The following is an 18,385-nucleotide window of genomic DNA, read 5'->3' as shown; positions in this document are numbered from 1 at the left end:
ACGGCTCAATTGATGGCCTTTAGTCAGTGTGGAGTGTTGGTTCAAATCCTGCTCATGATGTGTGTGTTCCCGAATATATTAAACATAAACTGCTCATTAACCATAACTAGTAACCATTCTTCAGTGAATTCATTTGAAGCTGAAGATGTGAACATTCCCTTTCAAGGAGTGCCAGCACAATGTAGCTTTGTGTGTTCCACATCCAATAACATCCTTGATCTTACACGTTTTATTATTCCTTATTCTGAACCTCTCATTGTTGTTAAAAGAATGATATTCAACTGCAGAGACTTATAAATGATTCCCACCCCTTTTGTTCTTCCAGGTAGAGAACCGCCCCCGAACTGGCCTGAAGATGGGCGGATTCAGTTTGAGAGAGTTTCTGTGCGTTATTCGACAGACTCTGATCCAGTGTTACGCGCAGTATCCGTGGATCTCAAGGCAGGGGAAAAGGTACGCATGTCTAGAAACCAGTGACAGAATCAGGACCTACTTCAGGCATGGATTTTCATTCATTTTGCAAAGAGAACTTCCATTATGTATTTGTAAAGTCTGAGACGAGGGGCCTTTATAATCTCTGATTGTGATTTTCTTGATGTCACTTGCATTGACTCTTGGTGTTTTGCTGTTTGTCTTCATGCAAACATCAATTATGCCTTATATTCTATTGATATGTGTGTTTAAATATTGATTTTTGTTTTTTTGTAAAATGCAGATTGGTATTTGTGGTCGCACTGGAGCGGGGAAATCTTCACTTACTCTTGCTTTGCTTCGAGTCATTGACATATTCGGAGGTAATGAACCTATACCTATTGATTTGAACAAACTAGTTGTGTAGAAGTGAAGACATCTGCTGTAACCATGCATGTTGTTGGTTCAAATACCACCCAAATAGTCTGGATTTTTTCACAGGACTTGCATTTCTCACGTGGAGTAGAAATTTCGGACTGTTTAAAGTCCGGTTGGAAAACTGCTGTACTTTTCTCCAGATTAAATAAATCCTGCTCTTTGATCTACTTCTTTAAACTGAGGATATTGTTCCTAACAGCTCTTTGGATTCTATTACTCCAGGGGTTACCAAAAGATGACATGCCATCATTACAATGTACCTTCTAAGATCTGGATCTAAGATCTGATATTTTCCTTTGCTCATAACACAGAGCTGTAAGAGTAAAGCAATTATTCTTCATCACCAATGCACTTCATCAATTATCCTGGGAGTCGATCAGTATGCTCTGATCGTCGTCCAGAGTTGTCAACCAGCAATTCTTTTCAGAACTAACACTGCTCAAAGTAACTTACACATGATACTACTAATACAAACCTCACCTAATGGGAGACTTTTAGATGGGCGTTTTGTTCACAGTTCTTGCTAGTAGTACGCTTGATCACCTACGCAAGCAATACTGAGCATGTGCATGCACGCTCAGGGCCACAAAAAAGGACCGTTATCTTTGCTGCCGCCAGCTTCTTAAAAGTCTGCCATTATATTGAACTGTTTTATTGTATTGTGTCTGGTAGGTCGTATACTCATTGATGGAATTGATATCAAGTCAGTACCTCTAAGAACTCTGAGAACCAAGCTGTCAATCATCCCACAGGATCCTGTACTGTTTACTGGAACTATCAGGTAATGCTAGTAAGCTTTGTGTGCCCAAATCATTTCATCAGTAACTACCGTTGGTGGCTTACCGTTGCCTTAGACTAGTATGAGGGAAATCATTGACAATTGGATCTGAGATTGTGGAATTGTTCAATTAGAACCTGTTGAGGTAATTATCAAGTGGTTTTAGTTGTGAGAATGTTATTTATGGATGTGTGCACAATTTGCCATACATGATTTAGTTCAACTAATGAAAGTTTAACAAAGTACTCCACATTTTGCCATACACATTTTTGTCAATGTGTACAATGGCATAGTAGGGCCCTCCCGCATGTACAAGTTATTCTCTTGTATTGTAGTCGTTGGTGTGATCCCTGGTTCAATGGCAGGTTCAGGTTGTATGGTTTCTGACTGGCACCCCTGAACAAAGATATTGACAAAAAAGAAAGACCATCAACATTAGGGCTAGATAACTCAGTGGATAGAGCACTGGCAACATAAGGACTACATAAACTGTTGCTAGAGCACTTTCATGTTACTCTGTATGTCATTGGCTCAAATCCTGTTAAGCCCATTTTTCTTTATTCAACTGGAGATAGGAATAAAAAACCCAACATTGTAATGATGGTATGCATTTTGTAACTCACAGAGGGAATTTAGATCCATTGAAGGAGAAATCTGACCGTGAGCTTTGGGAATCTCTTGAGATTGCACAGTTGAAGGACGTAGTAGCTGAGCTAGAGGGTGGACTGGGTAAGTAACAGTTAGTTTAAGGATCTGTTCCATTGAGCTAGAGGGTGGACTGGGTAAGTAACAGTTAGTTTAAGGATCTGTTCCATTGAGCTAGAGGGTGGACTGGGTAAGTAACAGTTAGTTTAAGGATCTGTTCCATTGAGCTAGAGGGTGGACTGGGTAAGTAACAGTTAGTTTAAGGATCTGTTCCATTGAGCTAGAGGGTGGGCTGGGTAAGTAACAGTTAGTTTAAGGATCTGTTCCATTGAGCTAGAGGGTGGACTGGGTAAGTAACAGTTAGTTTAAGGATCTGTTCCATTGAGTTAGAGGGTGGGCTGGGTAAGTAACAGTTAGTTTAAGGATCTGTTCCATTGAGCTAGAGGGTGGGCTGGGTAAGTAACAGTTAGTTTAAGGATCTGTTCCATTGAGCTAGAGGGTGGACTGGGTAAGTAACAGTTAGTTTAAGGATCTGTTCCATTGAGCTAGAGGGTGGGCTGGGTAAGTAACAGTTAGTTTAAGGATCTGTTTTAATCTAAATGTAGATGTACACTATAAAACTAACAAGTTAACATTTCATGTCAAAAGGCGGTTGTATTTTTGAGATATTGCCAACAATTCAGAGTGAATATGTCTACGCAGGAAGACAAATCTTTGGTAGGAATACAAAACCTTAAAAGCAAAGTCGTATATTTCTCATAATGCTGTAGGCTTCTAATACGGTTTTTATTGCCAAACTTATACCTTCCCTATAACAAATACATGGATAATATCCACACAATGGAATAGCCGGGTGATTATTTATGTCAGCCATCAAAACAAGTATGATGATGCTTCAAATGCGTTTTAAAATTACTGCTTTAAGCCCTTTCAGGGGTCGATTTCACAAAGAGTTGGGACTAGTCCTAACTTATGACTAGTCCTAGGAGATATACAAAACGTGTGGCTAGTCCTAAGTTAGGACGAGTTACTCGTCCTAACTCGAGATAAGACTAGTCTTAACTATTTGTGAAATCAACCCCTGAAAACTTTGGTGTGAATACACATCATTTATTAAACTTGAAGTGGTTTATAATAAAGCTAATAAATTTGTAAGATTATTAAACTTGATTTTTTTTTTTTTTTTTATTAAAGATGCTCTGGTGACTGAAGGTGGTGAGAATTTCAGCGTTGGTCAGCGGCAGTTATTCTGTTTGGCTCGTGCCTTCCTCAGGAAGTCTCGTATCCTCATTATGGATGAAGCCACTGCCTCAATCGACCTAGAAACGGTAAGTTTAAATGGAGACACTGTGTCTTAGACATTATTTATAAGAGAACAAGAAAATTGTACATATGCATTGAGCCCTATATTAGGCCCAACAACAAAATTATGCTCACCCAAATAAGAATACCAGCCTACTTGTTTTAGTACTCTTTTCTATTTCTTTAAATGCTTCTCATCTCACTGAACATGTTTCTTTATTTGCATTTTGGCTTTCTCTTCCCTTGAGCTTCAAGCTCCTCTTTAGCTTTCTTCCCTTCGTTTCTTTCTTCCAACTGATTTCAAATTTGTCATAAATGTTTTGGAGTTAGTTGTATAATTATCGCTCATTGTACTGAATGTTGTTTCTCTGCTTATTGTTTTAGTTTTATGTCAAAGGCTGTACCTCAACAAGCCTTGGCTAGTTTGAACAGCCTCCTATATACTACATTGTACTGTACAATTTTTCATTGTCATTATGAATGGTCATACATAACTCTTTGCTTGTATTTTATTTATAACTGTTATTTTTGTTGTCAATGATTGTTGTTCGTTATTGTAAAATGGAAACAAGTGCATTTTTGAATGTAATATACATTGGACGCATGTCTTTACCAGCTATGCTACCTTATGCCCCCCCCCCCCCACACACACACAGTATCACACTTTGCCCATACATAGTCTTTGTTTTAGCTTCAGTCTGTTATTCTCCCATTACTTGTACTTGTTTGTAATACTGTGGGAGAAATCGATTTAATTGAAGTGTAATTCTTGTGTTTGGTATGTCTCTGAGTTTAATCATAATTGTATTGGTTTTGTTTACAGGACAAACTGCTTCAAAAGGTAGTGGTGACTGCCTTTGCAAACAGAACTGTTCTTACAATCGCTGTAAGTTCATACTAATTTGTATTCATTTTAATCTATATTCATTTTAATCTGTATTAATTTTAATCTGTATTCATAATATGCCTATTGTGGTAGGTATTTTCTTTAACAGAAGTCCGCTAGCCAAATGCAATTTGAACACTGGAGGATCAGTCAAAATAAACTGCAAGTGGTCTGGCTGGCTAGTTCAGTGTTGATAAGCATTCCTAATTAGTATGAATGATTGGAAAGTGCAAAAGTTGACTGACTAGTGAAATGAAAAGTCAACTGGTCCTGCTTGCTAGTCAATGATGAGGTTATGGGCAAACCCTATTTTCTGTCTCGGAAACTTTTATATTGTTGGTATATGATGCTGAGTGAATTCCCTTGCTAATATTTCTGTATTATTTTGTTTCAATTTAATAATATAACCTTGTGTGTATATTTCTGAATGATATTTGAATATTTCTGTCTGATACTTGATTATTTCTGTCTGGTATTTGAATATTTCTGAATGATATTTGAATATTTCTAAATGATATTTGAATATTTCTGAATGATATTTGATTATTTCTGTCTGAAACTTGAATATTTCTGTCTGAAACTTGAATATTTCTGTCTGATATTTGAATATTTCTAAATGATATTTGAATATTTCTGAATGATATTTGAGTATTTCTGAATATTTGAATATTTCTAAATGGTATTTGAATATTTCTGAATGATATTTGAATATGTCTGTCTGATACTTGAATATTTCTGTCTAATATTGGAGTGTTTCTGTCTGATATTTGAATATTTCTGAATGATATTTGAATATTTCTGAATGATATTTGAATATTTCTGAATGATATTTGAATATTTCTGAATGATACTTGATTATTTCTAATTGATATTTGAATATTCCTGTGTGATATTTGAATATTTTTGTCTAATATTTGAATATTTCTGTTCTTGGCGAGATCCACCTTTGCATACCAGGCCAGTTACTAATTTACTGGTAAAATTATATGTCATTGTGAATTACCTACTGTCTTCTTGAAATAACCCATAAGGTGAACCAGTAACTGGCTATTTATTGATACTATAAACAAATATGATGATGATTTTATGAACTGTGTTTGATACATGTTTGAATTTGTATACTCATGAATTGAAATTTATTCTCTTGTGTTTTAATGTTTGTGCCCCAATGTTTCATTGCATTTGAAATGATCACCATTTTAATGTATCTTGTTCTGTTGATGTACTATTCATGAAATGTGCCTGTGGTGTAACATTTCTTTGATCGTTGCTATTTATGCGATTGGTTGATTGATTGATTGATTGATTCCTTGACTGATTGAATATTTTAATACCCAATGTTTTATTGTATGTGAACTTGCCACTATATTGATGTATTTTTGCTTCTAATGTATTGTTTATAACATGAATGTGTTTTGTGGTTGAGTCTTTATGAACACAGTCACATGAATCTAGTTGCAACTGTTTATTAGAATCTAAGTGTGCTTTTGCCTTCAGGGTGTTATAAACAACAATTAGTATTTCAAAAAGCAATGATAGAATGAATGACTTCGTTTATTCAAGAAACAATCCATTAATTTCGCCTTTGTGATTTTGTTTATACAAATCTTTACAGGACTGAAATTTTGTTAGCTTTTATCATACATGATTGGCTCACTTATGTTGAGCTGTTATGTTGTAAACAGTATACTTGATTGTTTTGCCTTTAAATTTGGAAGAAACCCCATACCTTGGGGCAGGGTCACAGCAGTAACACAATGTTTAGCTTGAATATTGCATGTATAATTGTATTTTGTTATTTTGGATTTTCAAGTTTACATTAGTCTTAGGCCTACTATCTGTAAGCTTTCCATAGAGCAGTCGTCCAGGCTACTCTAAATCAAACTAAATGAATACTAATCTCCTGTATCCATGTCTGTCTTTCCAGCATCGAATTGCAACCATCTTGAACTCTGACAGCATCTTGGTTCTAAATGAAGGTAAAGTAGCTGAGTATGACTCCCCTGAGAACCTACTACAGCGAGAAGATGGTCTCTTTGCTTCATTCGTACATGATAAAGACAAGTAGATACAGCAAGCCCAACATTAACATTATGTTCAGATTCTCTGCAATGACACATCTTATTATAATGTCATGAAAGGGGACCTGACTAGTGTTTGCTGGATTTATCATGGTTAACATTTAGCTTAAAGGCTCGTAATAAGATATGAGTTTATTCAGCTTATGTTAAGAAGTGAAAATCTAACATCAGAAATTGTAGTGCACCTCGAGCTGTCTATGTGCATTACAATGTGAATAAATTACATTAAAAAAAACTGACAAAGAAGCTTAAAAAAATGCAACAATTATATGATTGGAAAACCAATAAAAAAGGTCTCGCATTTATGAGCCAGGAAGATGTTGTTCAACTATTGCACTGAAGGCAGCCAGGCATGCAAGATTCATTTGACATTCAAACAGGTTATCATATCGATGCATGACTTTCCAAAAGCCACCCTTTGTCAAGCCAAGTAGAGGCTAGGCTGATACAAAATAAATAATTAAAAATACTTTATTTTCCCTCAACTTGTTTTAAACGACAATAATAAACAGATAGGCCTATATATGTTATACCATCATGTTAAAACTAACTTTTGAGATATTGCCAATAAACAATAAATGTGGTTTGTTTTTCCATTCAATAATTGTTGAAGTTATAACAAATATGACTAGTTGATATTTTGTGATTCTGCTGGTAAACAGGTTTTGAATGATGTGTCACTCATTGGTTGTCCATTTACAAAAGGTGCAGTCCTAAATTACATTCTCAGTGACAAAAATTAACATGCAGTTAATTTGAAATATGTTCTGACAAAAACAGTCTTGATTTTACAATAAAAATGTATCCGACTCTGGCATTATGCGACCAAAAGGGAAAAGATGATTTATTAGGCAGGCAATTCTGTTATAGTTAACTCCCTATGTACTTAGCAATGAAGGCCTCTTTGTCTGCTGGGATGCCGTTGCCATGGATACGCTTACACATTCAGTACTTTATCCCTTTGAGACACAAACCGGAAAGTGTCGACATTGTCCTAGACAAGAAACACCATATCAGTTACAGTGTATTCCTGAATAATATTGCCATTGCGTGTTGGTTGTGCATATAGCGAGGCCAGTTCGAGTCAGCAAGCTTGTATAACGAGCTAGACTACCCCTAGATCATTGTAATATATTTAATGGAATCATACATTATAGAATCGCATAGGAAACGAGTGCAGCGGTATACTCCAACACTTTATTATGCGTTGACCTACAACACTCGGTTATAGGCATTGTATACATTTAGTTTTTTGGAGCCTTTCGATTATTCATCCTATAAATCTAGATGTAGGCCTACACAATAAAACTAACTTAATATACACTATTCATTTTAAAAGGTGGTCGCGTTCTATTTTTAGATATTGCCGAAAGTCGAAAATCCGGATTGAATGTCCATGCAGGACGAATAATCCCCAATAGGAATTCACAATCTGAAAAGCGTTACTGCAGTAGTCGTTCTCGGATTTGGGGCCATAAAAGCTTGTATCTTGTGAGTAACCACATTACTTCGAAGCATGTTTCTCAAAGTGCTTTATACTTTACATAGAATGCTGCGGTAGGCTTCTAACCAATTTGTCATTAAATTTAAGAGTGGTTGTAAATCATAAACCTTCCCTTTAAAGAAAATGACATCGACAAATAAAGTTACTCTGAAATAGCTTAGATATGCGTTTCAGAAGCAAGCAGTAGTGCATGTATGTTAAAAAGGTCGTGGGTTCAAATCCCATCCGAGTTGTAATGCCTGTGATTTCTTCCCAACAGTACTCGGGGAGGGGGGGGGTACTGAGTATACAGTGCTAACACACATCGGTGGTTATGGGTGCAAGCAAAATTACCTTTCTTTATTTACAAGAGATAAATTTCCATCTGAGAGCTACCCTACATGTCCGTATACGATTACTGATCCAATATTGACATCGTCTGAAACACAGTCAGGTCATAAAAAGTCAAGTCACGCATTATATCTCCATTTGCCTATTGTTATTGCCGTGTTGGACGATGGGTGTGGCCCGCGTTCACCAAATCTAAAGAGTGGGGGGGGGGGGGGGGCCTTATGCGTGACCGCCATAATCCGAGGAATAGTTTTGGTTGTATGATGACGATTGGAAGCTAGAGGATATAAAATTAAAAACTCTTCATGTCCAATACCTTACCATTTATTTTTTAGCTCCTAATAATAAATGATGCGAGAGCCAAGAAACCTTCAACTCCGAGTCTCCTCTCACGATTTAATAATGAAATAGTGCCGAGTTTATCCTGGTCTGAATTGCACCTGCTAGGTTATTGCTATTGATTGTTCTATTATGATGTATGTTGTGTAGCGATATGGGGGTCGACCATCATGTTTATTCAACAGTTGACAAATCAAATTATTTCAACTTCATTTGTTTTCTCTTTCTTTTCAATGCCAACAACAATATACCACATTGTGTGAAAGAGTTGACATTAATTTTGTAATAATTATAGTGATGATAATGAGAGCAAAACTGATAACGCGCACATATCCACTGATTGGAAGCTCACTGCGCAAACAATAATACAATAAAATAACTTGCACAATTACACATTTATCGTGAAAAATTTATGACCGAGCCATAAAATATACGATTTCAAAGTGTTAAGGAACTAGATGATTGATTACGAGGAGCAACTATTTGTCATCCTTAGTATAAGTGCAGTGCTCTGACAATCATTGCAACTCGTAACGCTACTAGACTGTCATCAAATTTTGATTCTCGGTGTCTGTTTAATTAGTTAACAAACATAATATGTACGTGTTGGTTTTTTTTAGTATATGCAGTAGGCCTACTTGTAGTTTACTGTTATGGTTTACTTTGTTTTATATGTAGGCTCAACAAGAGTTCTTTTTACCATTAGTGAAATTAAGGTTTCTATTATCAGAACAGTAGTTTGTTTATTTAGACTGAACAATATAAGAAAAGGTGTGTCAAACTTTGTGATATACCAACGATAATATAGTATACGCTTTAGTGTTAAATTACAAATACACAATGGCTGAAATGGTTGTTTTACGAAGCTCGGAACGGTACTATATCAGTGCATGTGAGCCAGTAAAACACCAATAAGATAAGTAGGAGCATCATATATACATGTACAACGTCATAAACTGAGTTTGATAATACTTTTTTTTCTTGATGTAGAGGGCAAGTCCGGTCGTACCTATTCGGGTATTGACGAATCAATGTCCTTGAATGTGTATGTAGGGTGAATTTTAGGTGACGCGACGTCCAACTCCTAAAATAGTGAGCGCAGCACAGTCGCGCGTGTGACGTGTGCGTGCAAAATGAGTTAATAGCCTAGTTACTTTGTTTTACTCATTAGCTCTTACGGTAGATTTCCTATATCGGTGTGAAAACTATTGAGCTTCAGATGAACGCTCGAGTTCTTTCGTTTAGCTCCGGCAATAGCACTGCATGTAATTTTTGTAGGTTGTGGTTTGTCACTCACTTTCTACAGACTAGCTGTATGACTGCCATTTAGGGTCATAATAGATCACAAAATAAAACATTTTCATTGTTGGTTCTTTTTTAATATAATCACAACGGAAATGAAATTGCTAATGATGAGCAGGTAATGAATCATGTTATTATTATTATTTATTATTAATGGTTTATTTTAATCTGAATAAAAAACAACCAAAAGGTTGACAACATTCAAATTTACAAAGTTTTTACAGAATTAAGAAAAATGGAATTAACAATAAACAGGCAAAATCAATATGAATAGATGCATTATTTAGCAAAACATTCCACGCTATAGACATATCAAATTGATCTCCCCTTTTCGTAATGGCTCTTTTGAATTTAGTTTGGCATGACAAATGCCACAAATGATATTAAACTGATCACACGGCTTTTCTAAAAGTCAGTGCACCAATAAGCTTTGCACAGATCGTAGTCTATAGTCGGGCACACTGGAATAAGTTTAATCTGTGTAACTAATATTATTTCCATAAAGGTACCAAAGCCAATTTTTAGGGAACGGGCGTTTTTATAGACTGTATATGCTAGATTTAATTAAATTACTGTTTGATTATCAATGCTTTAATAAGAAAAACATCAATAAGTATTAAAATATATATATTTGCAAGTTGTCATAAAATAAGCCTGAAACATTGTAAGAATATTGTGCGGGGCAACTGGCCCCAATTCAAGCACAGCAAGAAATAAAAACATTATTTTTACCCGGTAAAGGTACTTGTGTTTTTATCTTGTTTAAATATCTGGAAATTTACCCCCCCCCCCCCCCTTTAATGAGTCTCGATAGGGTCGAAACGCTATTGACGTGTTGGCCGAAATGTGGCTTTAAAAATTGCTAATAAACACCCTGGGCCTGTATAAAATGTAAAATAATATATGAGATGATTTGGAAATTGATATCAGATACTCATTTTTAAGTAAACACTAAGGAAAGGAAAGTTGATTTGTATTTTGTCTTCGGCGCCGGCGTGGAGTTTGGAGCCCGCATGATAAATTACATTTTTCTTCAACCAAAATTAGCATAATTTTATACACTTTATCAAACAGGTCTCATTTGTTGAATGACAATAACTGCTTTTAGTCGAGTCCTTGAGTTCCAGTTAATGAATGTGCATTGTAAAGTAGGCCACTAGTCATAATGTAGTTCGAATCTCAAAAACAAAAACCAACCCCCATATAAATTAGTTTTAATACGAGTGCATTAAATAAGGATAACACATTAAGGAATAATATAACTGATATTTCCCCATCGGGAAGGCGAGAAATTAACAATTGATGTCCATTGTGTTGTAGAATACAACTCAATTATTTATTAGCTACGAATGTGACACGGGTGGATGGCTGTTTTATGAAGCTTAACATATGCGACCTTTCATTCACTGATATCTGTTACACTAAAATATTGATGCAAATTGACACCACGACAAAACTACATCAAGCAATCAACACAAATTGAACACGATTGCTAGTTACCAATCATGTCTATGTGACCAGATTGGAGTGAAAATGTGACATCTGCTATCGGATAATGACTCCTAAGTTAAGTAAAATGCATGAATTAAGTCCTGTGAATTTCAAACGAATTCATATTTCATCGATGGTATGTGATGCTTCCAAATGATTATGAATATTCAAATGATATAGTTATAGCAATAACATTGATAATGTTATTACGTATACAACAAAACGATAAAGATTTTATTGAATATTAATTTACTCCATGAACCATGAACAAGGAAAGACACAGCCTTAATTGACAGACAGAGACTAATATTCCAATCTGTGCACGCATCAGTCCACAGAGTAGTGATTTTAAAACAATCCCATGTTCCCATTTCAATTAGAAGCAATGTTACTGATGTAACTCTATTGTCATGTTAATTGCTAATTAATTACTACATCATGGCCAAAGAGTGTCAGTCCTTCAAGTGACTCGGCTGATTCACCGTAACCGAAATCTAGAACCACGGATATTGAAATTGATTTATTCTTTAGTGTTTTACCTGGCCCAATAGAGCTGCCCCAAACCAGCTAAGCATAACAAAAATACGCTTAACATGATAAGGTTACTAGCCATACTACCTTAGCACAAGTACAATTTGTGACAGGTGTTCAGCCCGTTTCTGCCTAGCAGAAACTTTTTAAGCAATATTCTCTGCTTTTAAGCAGCTCTATGAAATTGGCCATTGATCTATCACAATCAACAACTAGGTCGGTTCTGATTGGTGCAGCGCTTTTTATCAAAGCAGTCACGTGTCTTTGTTATGCAAATGTTGAAGACAACACGTGACTCATTTGACTATTGATATCGTCGATTAGTAATATTAAAATGTAATTCTGTTTGTTGTGGTGTTTTTGTTAATGTTTTGGCTTTGACTTCACTGTTATAAAATAATGTTTTTCCCCTTCTTTCCCCCTTCTTTTTTTCCCAATAATTTTTTCTTTATAATGATCACTCACTAGTACAATATAAATACAACTGCACTCAAACACCAACTAATTAACACCAACATAATTCAAACAGGTCAGTTGTGACAATCATCAGGAAATTGTTCCCGGAACCTAATTTCCGTTGTTTCTCCACCTGATGTATTCCATCGTATTGAAACCCCTCAACTTGCACATAGTGTGTATTTACCTGGACGTAACCTTGTGTTATTGCCTAGTCAAGATTCGATGCAGTGATGGCCAGTGCTTTGTGCATCAAAAGGCTCTCGTTTTACCCAGGGAAATACGTCATTGGTTCCGCCTGATAGAGCTCGGATAAAACCCAAACTCATCCACTCCACAACACAGTGTTCCAGCTCACGACTCGACCACCTTGTACAGTAGTTGTGTTAAGCTTTTGATATGATGGAAGGCAGCGTGAATAACAGCACGTGGGATGGGTTTGAAACGACGGTTGTACCCGATGTAGAGTCGCATGGTGCATCGGTGTTCCTCGGTGTTCTCCTGGTTATACTTTCAGCTATTAGTATTCTAGGGAACATTGCGACTATATGGGCTTTCAAAAGCAACCATAAACTCCGTCATAATCAGAGCAATCTACTGATTCTTGGACTATCATGTTTCGATCTTGTCATTGGTGCTACTGGGCTACCTGCTGCTGCGATCTACACTGGGTTTGGTACCTGGCCACTAGGAAGGGATGTTTGTGTGATCAATGCTCTATTCTCAGTAGTTGGGGTGTCTGGTGCGATGTATACCGTCACAGCTATCAACATAGACCGTTACCTACTGGTCTCAAGAGATTACTCAGCCTATTTACGAATCCAATCTTCAAGAAACTTGAAACTACAGATTGCTGGGTTCTGGTTGCTGGCATGGTTGATCAGCTTGAGTGAAACGATTATCTGGACTGCTGGTGGAGTGGCAGAGGTTGAGAAACTTATAGACTTTACGAAGGAGTGCCGCTCGCCGGTAAGAACCGACCCTCAGTTTGCTATTGCAACATCAGTTATCCTCTTTGCTATTCCATTCTGCATCATGATCGTATCCAATCTACGTTTTGTTGTCTTGTTCCGACGACGTCTTCGTAGACGTTATACCCCCAGTATGACGAGCAGCAATGGAAGAAAGGAAGACCCACCGGGAACCAAGACGTCTGGACAGAAAGAGAAAGATAATCAAGCCAACCCGGAGGAACTCCAAGCAATGACATCGAACAAACCTCATGAAGACGAAGATGGACCCCACTCTAATGAAGACGGACCTCACCCTAATGAAGATGGACCCCGCCCTACTGAAGATGGACCCCACCCTGTTGAAGATGGACCCCGTCCTAAAGAAGACGGACCACACCCTAATGAAGACGGACTACACACTAAAGAAGACGGAACCCACCCTGATGCATCCAGCCCTGCACCTCTCATTAGTAAACCCAACGCTAACCAAAGTCACCACCCTGATTTAAGGAAGAAGTCTAGTTCTGCCAAGATGAAGAATAGATACATAAAACCCGCTGTAAGACTTGCAATTCTTATGAGTGTCTTCGGATTTTGTTCTCTTCCTTATCCTATATTCGTCTTAATAGCTGATACAAAATGCAGTGATTGTGCCGTACTGGTCGCTAGAAACCATCTCTCCAATTTGTTACTTGCAAACTCAGCTCTCAACCCATTTGTGTACGCCGTGATGCATCGTAAGATAAGACAGTTTTACTCTCAAAAATTCAATTCAATTTTTCGTCGACGAAAACGTTATATTTAGAAGTTGTATTTTTGAGGGGACTGAACTCGTTTTTTGTATTGCATCAGGACAAGGAAATTGTCATTTGACTGAATATGAACGGAAGCATAATGTGTGTATCAATAACACACATTTATTCTCGTAGCCCAAGGGATATGAATAGAAACAAAACTACGAAATTTATAGTTTCAGGATTTGATCATTTCAAGCAGATTTAGAATAAAGGATCTAACAGTCAGTTGGATACAGCGCTACAATACAACGGTAAAAACAAGGGGAGACTTTGAGAAATAAAAACTCCCAAGTCCTGCTAAAATTTCTGATTTTAAGGATTGATTTATTGTTTTTTTCTTCATCGAGAGAAACAGGAAAAGGGAAACGTCCGAAAAAGGGTCGCACGGTTGTAACTGAAACTGAAAATCTGGTTTTATCCAATTATAAATATTGTTTTTAAGCAATGTTCAAACTCAAACATTGGTTATTACAAATTTATGATCTTTTACTCCAAAATTTTTATTGTTCGTCAGTTTAAAATATATCGTGTATTATAGATGGTGGTCCGTAAGGGGTTTCACTCTAAATCAAGCCAGTGTTTCGATTGTATCTCTTAATGTAATAATAAATGAGCACTGTTTATACACCTCATCACAATCCTATTGTAAAGATACAACTAGCAATCATATTGCAATCTGTACTATAGATTTAAATTGAATGTATTTACATATAAATTATAGGGGCCTTCGGAAAATAATTTATAAGAGAGAAAGTTTACCAATATTTATTAATATTATAATTGTAATGTTATCGTTTTAGGAGCAATTCCGAGGATGGTTTCATGGATAATTTGAGGTGAAATCAGATATTAAGAGTACTTTGCAACTATTATGATGTGGGAAAACAATGTACCAATTAATCCCCAATCCCCATCCAATCAACTACATCTCATATTTAAGTCAAATCTATAGTCGATAAATGGTCAAATGAAATGTACTGCATGCACTTGCACATACAGAATTTTCTTGTGTGCATTTTGGTAGAAGGGATTTGTTTCCTGAAATCAGTGTTTCATTCCTCAATGTTTGAGGAAATGTAAGTTTATTTCATTTAAAGGTAACATTAAACGCAGTCTTATATCAAGAGTTTGGTTGCACAAACCCACACTAGATGTGACACAGAAAGAGAAGACAATTCGTTTCTGCATTTCGTTTACAAGAACTGAAGTTTGACTTATTTCAATTTCCACTGATTAGTTTGTCTGAAATAAGAAACAAATCAAATGAGAAAATGTATGTAGGACTACATATTGCCAGCTGGACCCAATTTCATCAAAATTGCTAAATCAGAAGAATATTTCTAGAAAATTGCGCTTTATGATTTTGTGCTTGGCTCAAATTCAGCAAGAAACCATGGCCCAATTACGTAAAGCCTGTAAGCACAAAGAATTGCTAAGCACAGAATAGTATCGCTTAGCAGAAACAGGTTACCAGTCAAAATGACATCAAGTTTGCCTAGTTGTGGCTGGCACTCCACTCAATGTTTGCTTACACAAAGACATTAGTCAAGCAGTTATTTGCTGTTTTTTGTTAAGCAACTTTTGCTTTAGCAGCTCTATCAAATTTGGTCCAGGTTTGAACCGGCATAACAGTCGAATTGACTTGACTAGGACAATGGTCCGGAACTGGTAGCATGGTATCCTAGCTGCCACAAGGTTAGGTTGTTGTCATCTTCCGTCAGGGTACCAGTTCACTTCCGGATACCTCTAAAACTTCCGCAGTGCATTTAATCAAACTCCCTGATGAGGGACTGTATAGTAATATAAAGGCATGTACATGTATAACTTTCCGTCAATGAGCAAATCTTGTGTTGGGGGTGTGATATTAGGCAAACTGTGACAACGGAACTAAAGATGACATGGGCCCCCAGTTGGAAAACAAGCACAAAACCAGTCAGAGCTGTTGCCAAAAAGTTAAAGCGCAGATACAAAATTGGGTGTGAGTGTGTGTGGGTGGAGGGGGGGGGGGGGTGGGCTCAGGGGCTCAGTCTATCCATTTACATAATAGGTGTAATTGTTGTAAGTATATACTTATATTGTTCATCACTTAAAATACCACTTTCTGTGATAATATTGATTTGATGGTTCAATAATTTAAAATATTCATTCATTAGAAATGACTCCCGTATAAAAAATGCGATTTTATTGATGTAATTGGAATCGCTCAGTTCAGGATTGATAATGTCCCCATGTCCAACATCTTTGAGAGTCTTAATATAATGGGTCTTATAAGTATGTGTTCTTTTGATTATACTTGATGGGTGCGTTAAACCAGAATTGTGGTAATAAATACACAAGTTTGATTACAATTATAGTGTTTGAAACCATCTCCCGAAACTCCCGATTAATAATCTAATACTCGTTTATCAAAAATGTTCAAATCTCTTCCCCTTTTCAACCAGCTCCTGGTCAGCTCCGCCCATGGGGGCATGAATAAGTCAGTGCCCGTGGGACCTGATGAGTCAGTTCTGTTTTTCTGATGTTTTCCAAGTAAACAGCAACAACAAACCATATGGTATAGCTTTATGACCGAATATAGATCCAAGTGCATATGTAGCTTATAGCTAAGTTTGCATACTACAATCCCAAGTCGGTATCGGGGACCTCTTTTGTTTGAGGTAAATCAGTAGACTACAGTGACTAAAACCTTGTTTTTTAAAATTGGTACGATTCTGTTGGCATTGACATTGCTTTTGAGTTGTGTTTTAGCATCGTCACAATATTTGAATAATATTGTTATAGTTGACCTGGTTTTGAGTTGCGTTTTAGCATCGTCACAATATTTGAATAATATTGTTATAGTTGACCTGGTTTTGAGTTGCGTTTTAGCATCGTCACAATATTTGAATAATTGTTAGTTGACCTGGTTTTGTGTTCTTGAACCATTGACTATTTTGGATGACAATTTCCAGGAAAGGTTGTTGTTTTGACACACTCGTCCAATGAAATGGAAACCAATCGGCCCAGAATGTCGAACTGGTCTACTTTGACGTCCACCTCTCGGGTCAATGCATTCATTCCAATATGCAAATCATTTACACGCGTTGAATACGTCAATGAGTGGCTTGTACAGGCTTGTTGGAGAGCGAGATACAACTCACATGACATTGGTTCCAGTTGAATGCACTAACACAATGCCAACCTTGATTGGTCACAACTCTTTTCTTGCAACGAGGTATTGACTAAACTTTTAATCATTATTTCTGCTGATATGGATATTTTATTTGCTGAAAGCTATGTACGAATTGATTTTTGTTTTGTCAGTCTATTTTGAACGATAATTGAGTTATCGGTTTCATTTTTGAAGAACTGTATCATTTCGATATATTGTGATGGGATTTATTTGAAGAAATATTAGGATGCTTGTCAGCATAGCTTGCGCATAGGTTTGTTGTTTACATTTCCTTCTCTGGAACAGTCTGCCACACCCTATGTGGTCACACTGTCTAGCATTGTTCCTCATCTAACAGGTGTCTTTTCCTAGGCATGCTTTCCCCATCCTATGCCCTTTTCCGTAATTCCAAACCGAGTTCAGTGGTCAAGTGAATGCTTGATGTCCCAACATCAATATTATTTGGTTTGCGGTAACACCGTTATGTGTGTCAGGTATATTTTATTCTAATAGAGAACTGTCCTGCTATATACATTCTATCACAGAGTGAGTCAATAATTTGTCTCAACGTTTCGACTTGCTTGCTCTATAGTCATTGTCAGAAGACCAACATCAGTTGATAAAAATAAATGGGTTTTTGTTTTTCTTGACGGCAATCCGTAGTAGCTTTTGACGTATTACGAAAAAAAATAAGCTAAAACCTTACAAATTGACTTACACTATTGATATCTGCTTTATCCATAGAGCAACTTTACATTTGTAAAAAAAAAAAAAACCACTAAATGGGGACAAGAACGTACACTTTGATCATTTTTATTAAAGTCTGTAACTTCTATTTATTTGATTCATTTCCATCGGGGTTCAACATACATAAAGATGTTAAAATAATAGTTAGCAATAATAATAATATAATAACTGGATTTATTCACCGCCAGACTATTAAAAGATACAATGTCCATCACCATAAAACAATGATTTATCACTAATATT

At 36.5% G+C, this 18,385-nt stretch overlaps 2 protein-coding genes across 4 annotated transcripts in view; both read left to right on the top strand.

The window, feature by feature from the left end:
• Window positions 1–10,746, top strand: part of LOC139933864 (ATP-binding cassette sub-family C member 9-like) — a 34,761-nt gene extending 24,015 nt beyond the window's left edge. For all 3 annotated transcript variants that reach the window (XM_071928104.1, XM_071928102.1, XM_071928103.1), the window contains 7 exons: window positions 326–453; window positions 716–794; window positions 1,522–1,630; window positions 2,253–2,356; window positions 3,467–3,600; window positions 4,398–4,460; window positions 6,388–10,746. In XM_071928104.1, the coding sequence (XP_071784205.1) occupies window positions 326–453; window positions 716–794; window positions 1,522–1,630; window positions 2,253–2,356; window positions 3,467–3,600; window positions 4,398–4,460; window positions 6,388–6,528 (758 nt within the window). In that variant the 3' untranslated portion in view covers window positions 6,529–10,746. The remainder of the gene's footprint in view (window positions 1–325; window positions 454–715; window positions 795–1,521; window positions 1,631–2,252; window positions 2,357–3,466; window positions 3,601–4,397; window positions 4,461–6,387) is intronic.
• A 1,997-nt stretch (window positions 10,747–12,743) lies between these two features.
• LOC139933986 (uncharacterized) lies at window positions 12,744–17,513 on the top strand. Its single transcript, XM_071928237.1, has one exon. It carries the CDS (start codon window positions 12,894–12,896, stop codon window positions 14,250–14,252), a length of 1,359 nt encoding a protein of 452 aa, XP_071784338.1. The 5' UTR covers window positions 12,744–12,893; the 3' UTR covers window positions 14,253–17,513.
• Window positions 17,514–18,385: the final 872 nt, after the last annotated feature.

The sequence above is a fragment of the Asterias amurensis genome, chromosome 2 (genome assembly GCF_032118995.1).
Source record: "Asterias amurensis chromosome 2, ASM3211899v1".
NCBI classification, from domain to species: domain Eukaryota; kingdom Metazoa; phylum Echinodermata; class Asteroidea; order Forcipulatida; family Asteriidae; genus Asterias; species Asterias amurensis.
The sequence above is the reverse complement of the archived record's forward strand: the minus strand, read 5'-3'. Positions and strand labels throughout refer to the sequence as shown.

Coding starts and splice junctions, on each gene's coding strand:
- LOC139933986 (XM_071928237.1), top strand. CDS start 12,894: ATGATGGAAGGCAGCGTGAATAACAGCACGTGGGATGGGTTTGAAACG.